Source organism: Quercus robur, chromosome 2 (assembly GCF_932294415.1).
Source record: "Quercus robur chromosome 2, dhQueRobu3.1, whole genome shotgun sequence".
Classification (NCBI taxonomy): domain Eukaryota; kingdom Viridiplantae; phylum Streptophyta; class Magnoliopsida; order Fagales; family Fagaceae; genus Quercus; species Quercus robur.
In genome coordinates this window covers 32,661,489-32,672,762 of record NC_065535.1, presented here as the reverse complement: position 1 = coordinate 32,672,762, position 11,274 = coordinate 32,661,489, and the positions used below count along the sequence as shown (strand labels likewise).

General features: G+C 34.3%; 1 protein-coding gene across 1 annotated transcript; it reads left to right on the top strand.

The window, feature by feature from the left end:
- Window positions 1-5,148: 5,148 nt before the first annotated feature.
- Window positions 5,149-9,719, top strand: LOC126713389 (uncharacterized protein At5g41620). The gene is made up of 3 exons (XM_050413135.1): window positions 5,149-5,801; window positions 7,316-7,441; window positions 7,948-9,719. The coding sequence occupies exons 1-3, from the start codon at window positions 5,370-5,372 to the stop codon at window positions 9,466-9,468; spliced, it is 2,079 nt and encodes a 692-aa protein (XP_050269092.1). The 5' UTR covers window positions 5,149-5,369; the 3' UTR covers window positions 9,469-9,719.
- Window positions 9,720-11,274: the final 1,555 nt, after the last annotated feature.

Here is an 11,274-nt window from a genome sequence, read left to right as displayed (position 1 = left end):
AAAGTTTGACCTAATGTGTTTAGATGCAGTTTATTTTGTTAAAAATTAAAAACTGAAAATTGAAAATACTGTAGTAAAATAAATTTTAAATGTGTGAATAGTGCCGTGGGACACATTTTTAATGAAAGTTATGTTGAAAAAAGAGGTTTGTAAGTCCTGCAAACAGTGCATGAGACCCACTAGAAAGCACTGAAATGCGCTTTTCAATGAAAAAAAGCATAAAATGTAGACGTACTGTGTTTCAGATATACCCAAACGGGTACTAAGTGTGTGTTTGGATACCAATGAAAAATTAAAATTATTTTATTATTTAGTTTATTTTTGCTATTATTTATGGGTCTCACTGCACTTTTTGGTACTATTCATGGGTCCGCTGTACTATTTCAACTAATTTTTACCTTTATTTATAGTACTTTCAATAATAAGTTTTTAGTTTTAACAAAATAAGTAGTATCCAAAAAGTACGGTAGATAAAAGTAAAAATTAGTTGAAATAGTACAACGAGTTTATAAATAGTACTAAAAAGTACAGTAGAACTATGAATAGTAACATAAATAAGTTAAATAGTAAAATAAACTAGCTTTTTAAGCTAGAGTCAAACGCACACTAAATCTACCATTGTGTGTGTGTGTGTTTTTTTATTTTTTTTAAGAACCATGGTAGATTTAGACAAATTTTATATAAATAAATAAATAAATAAATAATTAATTAATATATATATATATATTATTATTGTGGGGCCCAAAATCTGCGGTCCCAGCCCACCTTATATTAAGGGCCCAAAGTCCAGGCCGAGGAGCCTTACTACCAAGGACGTATGATGAAAGTCCCTTAAAGGCCCAAGGATGTGGCCGAGGACGATTTCACGCTCAACATCTCACAAAACGCCTGAAGTAAAGGACAAACTCAGTACAAGAGCCTTACAAGGGAGAAAGCTGCCCACACCGTAATGTGGAGCCCAGCACCTGACAAGCCCACACTCCAGACCCTGCTATTCAACTTTCCCCAACCACTCCCAACCACTCTGACGTATGGATTGATAGGACGAGTACTTACCCCAAAAAAGGAAAAACTGACACGTAGGTGGAGAAGGGGGAAGTAAACACTAGTATAAAAGGGAAAGGGAGCTGGGAAAAGAGGGGGGGATCGAAAGACCCTACAAAAAAGAAGAATGGGGAGAATGTGATGCTCCTCGGACTAATTCCGAGGAGACAAACCTTTCAAACAACATCGATGTAAGGCTTAGCTATTCAGGCCAAACCCACCTTTGTGCGAGCTCTCATAAAAATCAGGCCAAACTGCTGCCCGGCGACCAAGGGCACGCCTTTCAAACCCACTCTCTATAAATCATATTATTCGGGCCCATTACATACGAATCCAATGTTATCCTTGGGTCGTTAAAAATCGTGTCCCTACAATTATTTTTTTGACTGAAGCCATGTAATTAATATTATTATTGTGGTAGAGTATTTGCTTCAATTTGTCTAAAATTTTTTGCTTATTTTAATATAAAAATCTACTTTTTATATTTTACACAAATAAATTACAAAAATATTTATATCAAATTATCTATTATATACTCTGTTTTTTTTTAATAATTATTTTTTATTACTATTTTTTTATTTTACCTACCCACAACCCACCACATACGTTTTTTCTCTTGTATTTATTTTCATTTTTTCTAATAATACTCTCTCTCTCTCTCAACCATCTCCTCTCTATCTCTAAAACTCTCTGTCCCTCGTGATCCTCCATAGCTAGAGCTTGCTTGAGCTTTGTTCAAGGTTGAGAGCCTCAAAGCCTTTTGCCACCACTAGTGGCAATGAAGATTAGTGGCACCACCACAAGCAACGGTCCAAACTCGATTCTCAAACAATCACAAACCTAATTTGCATTGGTAAGGTCCGAATCTTCACTTCTTTCTCATGGCAGTGATGAGTACTCCACCCAAGCTTCTATGGCAATAGCAACAGCAGCTTCAGCGTGGGTTTTGGGTTGATTTGGTTTTTCTAATGGGTTTTTTGTTGGATTTATTTTGGGTTGATTTTGCGTTGGATTTGTGATGAGTTTTCAGATTTGTTTGAGTTGATTTCTTTTTCGGAAAAGTCTTGTTTCACATAAAGTGGCACAAAAAAGCCACAACTTGCTCATGTGGCGAGTTGTGGTTGGTGGAGGGGTGTCCCACCACCACCCCTCCACCAACCACAACTCGCCACATGGACGAGTTATGGCTTTTTCTGTGCCACTTTATGTGGCACTAGAAGGACTCTTCTTTTTTTCTTCCTCCCTCTTTTTTCTTTTTTTGGTGGGATTGAAGAGAATTAGGGAAGAGAGAGAATGAAGGTGAGAGAGGAGAGTGAAAAAATTGATTTAATAATCAAATAGAAACCTACAGTAACCGTGTAAATATAAATGATTATTGTAGCATTTTTGCATACGGACAGTGTTATAAACCCATTGATGTGGGTAGTTTTTGAGCAAAAATGTGTAAAATTCATCACTTTTTCTATTTTCCATGGATTGGTGCGATTGCTCTTAGATATCTTATTCTTTTAGGGTAAATTACAAATTACACCCCTAAATTTTGGGAGAGTTTAGATTTTACATCCTGAAATTTCACAATTTGGATTTTACCCTTTGAAATTTGGGGATGTTTGGAATTTACACCCTAACATTTCCGAATTTGGATTTTACTCTCTAAACTTTGGGGGTGTTTGAATTTTATACTCCTAAATTCTGAAATTTTTAAGGTGTAAAATCCAAATATCTCCAAATTTTAGGGAGTAAAGTGTTTCATACCATTTGTGATGAATTAATTAATTAGCCACGTGGTTAAAATTTAAGTAAGGAACTTAAATAACAACAATTATGATAATGTACGTCTATACCCAAGTTTTTCCATTTCTGTAGGTACTATATATATATATATATATTATATATTTTAACAATTAAACTCAACAATGTTATTCATTGTTTCTCCAAAAAAAAAAAAAAAAAAAAAAACAATGTTATTCATTGATCAATATAGACACAATTAAATGTAATTGGAGAATTTAAAGTACAACTTCTTAGAAATTATACTTAAGTTTTATCATGTTGATTTACGCAATAAATGCATTGTGAGTATATATGTTCTTTTTAAAATATTTATGCATATTTTAATTAATTTTTTTAAATATATAAAAAAAAGCTAATTATTCTTTCACACTCGTTGATATCTACTATTTTACATACACATTTACAAGTAGTTACAACTAATATGAAAATGTCCTTATTTTAACACATTAAAAGTAATTGTGAAGAAAGAGATGTGAAATAATATAGGTGTGATAATCAAAACCCATATAAAAATATTAATAATCAACTAAATATTAGATACATCTTATTTCTTAACCTGCCTTTTAGATGATGCACAACAGACAATGGGTCTTTTTTTTTAGTGCAATCTTTCACAATGTTGACCATAATGTCTCGATCAAATCTTTTCACACTAGTCGGTATGCCATGCGTTCCACAAATCGCCAAAAGTGGCACTATCTGCCTATAGGCTATGTTCAACTTCGACGAGAAGAGGTGTATGAAAGGCAGGAGACCGAGGTTTGTTATTGTTTATAGTCTAAAAAGAAGTGACTAAAGTAAATATATCATGTCTATTACAGAGTTTAACATGGTTTAATCATAAATTATTGTGAAAATGACAATTTAGAGCAAGGTACTTAATGTTGGACTCGAAGTATAGTGATAAACGTGAAATTGTGTCTCTGTGATCTGTTTAGATATTGGTCATGAACAAAAATCAAATTAAAATCATTATAAAAGAGTAAAGGTAATCTTTGTAATGAACTTGCATGTCAAATTCACATGAACTCAAGGAATCTCTTAGCAAAGCAAGGACTATTCTATATTCATAAATCATAACATATTCACCGAAATTGGAATTTTTCAAACTAGAATAAGGGGTAGGTCAGTTGTGACAATTCTGTTTTAGTGCAATGAAGGTTTTAATCTTATGACTAAATGGCACTGTAAAGTAGGTTGAGCTATAACTTAACTTCTGTCCTGTTCAGTGTCATAATTTCAGATGACAAGAAACCTTAAATAATATAGTTGTTGCATCTCAAAATTCAAAGTTTGGAAATCAAGACCCACCAAATTTAGCAGACAACTGATTCACATGCAAATTGACGGAAATAAATAAATTTAGGACATACCTTACACCAAATTTACAATATATTGATGTGATCTATTGTACATAAGCCTAACATTATTATTATTATTGTTATTTTTCTATTCTACCACTTATAATTGAAGACTTCAAAAAGTTGTGAAATTGGGCATGAAATTGACACATGAAATACATGTTGCACCAAGATAGTAGGATTTAAAAAAAAAAAAAAAAAAATCTAGGATCATATCATTTTGTGTTACAATTTTGATGTGACATTTTGTGAGTGGTAAAAAAATAGTAGGTCTATATAAAAATAATAAGGGGTCCAACTAATATATGTTCTTTGGTCATACATTAACAATCCATTTTACAAATTTTATTATTATTGAAAATTGAAAAAATTATAAAAATGTTTGACAGCTTTTCAATTCCCAATAAAATTTTTTAAAAATGTTTTACTAACATATGTCTAAGAGTATATGTTAGTAAAACACAAATGATAAATAGATAGTCACAATTTACTACATAAAATAATGGTGAAAAAAGTGTTTTTTTTTTTTTTTTTTTTAGCAAAGTGAAAAAAGTGTTTCTAAGTGGTCCAAAATTATTATTATTATTATTATTTTCAATTAGGATTCATTATTTTGGGTTAAGAATTGTAGTAAATAATTATCCCACACGTGAGTGAGGATGGGAATGTGGTCCAGGCTTGTGTGTGAAAGTGTGATGGAAGATGTTGAATGTTACACAAAATTCCAGCTTACCAAAGATTATTTCCTTTTTCCAAGGGGTAAATAGTAAATACCAAATACAGTGATTCTCATTCTCTCAAGTCTCAACCTTTTCGATTCTCCAAAAAAAAAAAAAAAAAAGAAAGTCTCAACCTTTTTTCACTACATTACAGCCACGTATTTGGCGGGTTACCTAAGTAAATGCACGACAGGTAATCCAACCAAAAATTCTGATCATGAAACCTCTTTAGCCATGGTGATCAAAACCTGAACTTGGAGCAAAAGGAACAAAGAAACAAAAAAAAAAAAAGAACCCAATACCACACTCTCGAAATCCATACCAACCAAACTATCAAAAATCCCAAAAAACCAAAAAAAGAAAAAAAAAAAAGGTAAAAGAATGAGAGAGAGTGAAGAAGAACCCTTTAAAGTGTAGAGAGAGAGAGAGAGAGAGAGAGAGAATAAAAAAAATGAAAAGAGAAGGGAAAAGTGGGGAAGGGGAAGCAGAAAAGGAGGAAAATTTGGGAGAAAAGTTGAGGAGAGGGGCATTATTGGTAGGGAAAAGAGGGGGCCCAAGTACTCCAGTGCACTCTTGGAAACTTTGGGCTCCTCTTCCTCCTTCAACTCTTGCTGCCCATGATACCATAATTAATAATAAGGATTACTTTCCTTTCTCTCACTCTCTTCCTTCTCCTTCTGCTAGAAAACTTGCTGCAGCACTTTGGGAGTTTCAGCACTACTTTCCACTCTCTAAAATGCACCGAGGTGTTAGTAATGGTGGTGGAGGTGGTGCTGACTCTAGGCTGCGCCGCCACCCACATCACCATTATAAGCTCAGCAAGGACAAGGGTCTTGACCTTTCTAACTTTTTGGCTGATAATTCTCCTAGTTCTCCTGAGCAGGTACACTCTCTCTCTCCTCTTATTTATTAGGTTTGAGGGTTTATTTTTATTTTTATTTTTTATGTGGGTTTTGATTGTTTTTCATGTTTCAATTTCTGAGTATGTCCAATTTTGGCTTGTGATGCTAGTTGTTTTGAAAATACTTTCTAAAAAAAAAAACCTTCCTTTTATAGTTTTTATTTTTACCTTTTAATTTTTTTTCCTGATAGCTTCATTTGGCAAGATCATGTGTGGATGAGTGATGTTTCTGTTTGTTTTGAGGTAATGTTGATGGGTGTTTTGTTTTTTTTACTTTGCTTTGAATGTATTGAGTCATTGATGGTTAGTGGGATTCGTGGATTTTTAGAGTAGAAGGAGCTTATTGTGTTGGGCAAAATCGTTTGATGAGATGTCACGTGTTGTTATACTTGTTATTTTTATTTCAAGCATGTTTCACTTGTGCAATGCTTGCTCTTTCATTTATTACTACTTATTTGTTTGTTCATCCAGTTGGTCTGGAAACCTGTTAGGGTTTTGTTGAAAGAAAATTTTTTTTTGTCCCCTGGGTTATAGGGTTGATTCTGATAGCATTGCCATTGAGGAGGGTTTATGAGTTTTTTTTTAAATTATTATTTTTTTTTCTAATCCCTTTTTGTTAAGCAGTTGTTAAAGATTTTCTGATAGCATTGTTTTGAATCTGTTCCTCTTCTTTTTTTCCTATACTCAATGATTAAACCTTGTTTTGAACTTCTACTTTAATTAGATGCTTCTTGTTGGTACTGCTATGCTATATATTTGCTGGCTGGTTTACTTTACTGATTAAAATCTGTATTAATACTTTCAAATCTGAATTGTTTGGAAGTGCTAGTTAATTCTTCAAGCCTGATTGCTTCGCCTTTTCTTTCCTTAACTCCATAGATGATTAACTAATAATAACCTTGATGGTTCAATGAGGAAGTATTTTATGGGTAAATTATACTTTTCCACCCTATTTACAATGTCCCCTCCAAACAATCAATTTGCTTGATTGACACCCCTATTCTAGAGAATTGTAATCAATATACCCCCCCTAAATGCGTAAGTTCATACTTCAATTAGAGGAAATGGTGTTTTTCATTGCAACCCATGAGGGTAATTTTGTAATTACACCCAATTTCTGTCTCATTTAATGCCCAAATTTGATGGCATGGGACACATTGATACAATTCTTTCAAATTGGTGTCAATCGAGGAAACTAATAGTTTGGAGGGACATTGTAAATGGAGTGAAAGTTTTGAGTGGTAAACTATAATTTCGCAAGTATATATATGATTGGAATTGCCCAAATTGAGCAGTGAGAGTTTTATTTTATTTTTTTTGGTTGTATTACATCCATCTCAAACCCCTGCCAATTCTCAAGCATATCCAATTAACTTTGCATGTCATGGAGGTTGCAAAATTTTTCCCCCAGACATCCTTAGAAAGGATGGGCCTCTGAAACCCAAGTAGGGTGTTTATCTCTTCTGCAACTGATTTCATCTGATTGTCCATGCCAGCCAGGGAGTGCAAGCAGTTTGAGGAGGCATGTTGCTGCATCATTGATGCAACATCACCGATTAATTGAAAGGAATAATCGTGCCCTGCAGCCTGTATCTCCTGCAAGTTATGGTAGTTCCATGGAGGTAAGCCATAAGCATCATGTTATTTTTTACGTATAATTTGTCTGGTGGATACTCTTTCTGCTTCAATTTTAAGGAGAAGAGAGATACTGCATTAAAAGATTATTTTTTTTGTTCTTTCAATATTGGTCTTGCTTCTGGAGATGTTACTATAAAGAATACGAAATATGAAAGATTCGAGAACCCAATCTTTGAATACAATGTGAAAGACTATGGAGCAATTAATTTTCCTTGAAATATTAAACCAATTTTTAATTATAATTTTGGAGTATTCTAAATTTATTATGAAGATTGGTCAATTTTCTCTGCTTAAAGTTGACTTCGAAGACATATAAACTAATTATAGTGTGCACAGCATGTGCTCTCTCGTTGAGCTTCGGTCTCTCTCGTTGAGCTTCGGTCTTGGTATCATTAAATTTATCCTTCAGTGCACTATCATGCCTTAACCTTCCAAATCAGTCCTCTTCTTCATTTCCTTTTGTGTATGTTCTCATGTCTTTCTTTTGCAGGTGGCACATTATAATCCTGCAGTCACTCCTACTAGTTCTTTGGATTTTAAGGGAAGGATAGGTGGATCAAATTATAATCTTAAAACATCTACAGAACTGCTCAAAGTATTAAATCGGATATGGAGCTTGGAAGAACAGCATGCCTCCAATATATCAATGATAAAAGCATTGAAAATGGAGCTAGACCAATCCCGGCTCAAGATCAAAGAGTTGCTACGAGATAGGCAAGCTGGTCGACATGAGATGGATGATTTGATGAAGCAAATGGCAGAAGATAAACTTGTTCGGAAGAGTAAGGAACAGGAACGGATCCATGCTGCTGTTCAATCTGTGAGAGATGAGCTAGAAGATGAGAGGAAGTTAAGGAAAAGATCAGAGAGCCTACACAGAAAGTTAGCTCGAGATTTTTCTGAGGTGAAATCTTCTCTTTCTAATGCTCTGAAAGAGCTGGAAAGTGAGAGAAAATCAAGGATATTGTTAGAAGAACTCTGTGATGAGTTTGCTGGGGGAATTAAAGACTATGAACAAGAGGTGCATGCTTTGAAACAGAAATCTGACAAGGATTGGGCTGGAGGGGCTGACCGTGATCGTTTGATTCTCCATATATCTGAATCATGGCTTGATGAACGGATGCAGATGCAGTTAGAAGAAGCTCAGTGTGGTTTTGCAGGAAAGAACTCAATGGTGGACAAGTTAAGCCTTGAAATAGAAACCTTCCTTCAAACTAAACGCATGGATAACTCTAAGAATACAGATAATCAATTGCTAAGGGATCGGCGCAAGTCACTTGAATCTGTCCCTTTGAATGAGGCTCTGAGTGCACCTCAGGACATGGGGGATGAAGAAGATTCTGTAGGCAGTGATTCACATTGTTTTGAGCTGAAAAAACCAAGCAACAATGACTTCAAATCACACGTGGATGAAGCTCTGGACAATCATATTGATGAAACAGTGAAATCAAATGAAATGAAGAAAAAACTTGTTTCTCATGAACGAGTAAAAAGTCGTACTCCCTCAAACTTGCAAGTTAAGTTTGAAGAACAGATGTCTTGGGCTATGTCATGTAATGGAAATAAGAAGCCCCAGGTAGTGGAAACTGAACAGGGTAAAACTACAGAGGGAAAGCCAATTGATATAAGCACATTCCAAATGTCTGGACAATGTGAAGCCAATGAAGACAGCAGTTACCAAAACAGGAGTAAACATAATGAAATCCATGGGTCGAATTCAAGCTACATGGTCGATAGCCTAATAAGGAGTCAATTCTCATTGTCAGATGGTGTGAACATAAATCCTGATAGTAATTTCGGTGAGGCATGCTGCAGTAACTCTGGATGGAGGAACCAGGCAAGTCCAGTGCGACAGTGGATGTCAAAAGTTATATCCCCAGATCTTGATGTCTCCGAGTCGTCTTCAAAATTGCCTCCAGGCTTAAAGGAGAATACTTTGAAGGCAAAGCTTCTCGAAGCAAGGACTAAAGGACCACGCTCACGTTTAAAAGCTTCCAAACGCAACTCTTAGCTCCTTGGGATTCACTGGCTTAAAAGATTTGAGGACTAAATATGCCTCGCCGGGTAGGAATTTGCATTCTGTGAATATTGGCCACGGTTCTTTTTCTGATTTTAAATATCACTTTGTTTCTTTCACATAGGTCTATCTTGTCTATTGAAATTTTGTAATTCAAGTCTGTATATGAGTGTAAACTGTAATGTCACTATATAGCTACACGGATATGAAGGATTTTCCAGACCACTACAATTTTGAGTAATTAATTTCAGCCTGTGCACTAAAATGAGGTAGCTATCACTATTTAGAATCTACATATATTCCAAGTTTAGATTAACTTGATAGCTTGAAATGGAAAGTTTCATGATGGGGTGCATTTTGGTAGAGAGGGGGAGCCTTAAAAGATGAAAATGCTTTCCAGCTACATCTGCTTTTGTTGTATAGATATTCGAGTTTGTGCCTTTGTGGACCATAGACTAAATTATTGCTGTATGCAAAACTCTGCATTGATATTTTGCGTTTATTACGGTGGCACAAATGTCCAAATTGTCAATCCGACCAGCTGACTTGAATGACCAAATATACACGGTTCCATGTTCAGAACGTGTGATGTGATTCTGGAGAAAGGTCGAGTAGATTGTTAAGTACAAATATATCAGTATACTGCTGGATGATCTATTCTATACTCAATTATTGGTCTGACTCTCATAAAAAAAATTATTGGTCTGACAAATCTGTCCAATTGGCTCCAGTGAAACTGGGTTTGGGGGAAAATATTTAGGTAGCTCTGGGGCAGCACCATGGGGCACACCTTCTATGAGAGTCCAAAATACTGCTTCGGAACTACCTAAGAACTGCCTGGATTTGGGGGCAAGGAATGCGAGGGATTTCCTGTAACACATTAGCTCCTCTAGGCTCATTTACCGCTGAGCCATTAGCCCATGTGGTGGAACTATTCATAACAAAAATTCGTCCACAACAGAGTTTCACAGTAATCTAAGTTGGCAAGTTATTATTGATTTTAATTTGGTCTCACTACTGATATTAATTTTTTATTTATCCACCAATAATAGTTTGTCATATAGGATTTATTGTGAAAATATTGTAAGTTAGTAAGTTATTGTTGATTTTAATTTGGTTTCACTACTGATATTAATTTTTTTTACTTATCCACCAATAACAGTTTGTTATGTAGGATTTATTGTGAAAATATTATGGATATAACATTTCTTGTATCTTCAGCAATAAGTTTAAAGACGGAATTGTTCTCATGATTACAGATTATATGATTCTTGTTCTTCTCTTTTATCTTTTATTTTTTATTTTTATTATTTATAGTGAAAACTGATCACATGTGATAAGTACATATGTGAAACCTGGACTGAGCTATCCAACCCCGATTAATTGTGATAAGTACCATCTTTTTTTAGAAACAATTGTGATAAGAACATAATAAAATAAAAGTCGTAATTTTTGTTTTCCATAGGACTCTTTTGGCTTTAACAGACCTCATTTTATGTTTCTAGTCGGTTCCTTATTTATAATGGGTCATGTTAATTGATGCCTTTAAGACAATTGTTAATAAATTATATCAGAAAAGTTTTAACTATACTTTCATAAGAAATATAAAAAACTGTGAGAAAAATTAATTATTTTATTATTTTTCTATAAAATATTTCTGAAACTAGTTCTTAGACCAATGCTTTTAGGGTGTTTGTTAACATTTCTCATCTATAAATACTATATGGTAGAAGCCTTTGACTTTTTGTTGTGTCACCTTAGCTATAGAAGCATCACAATTTTCCACACATTACCAATTTT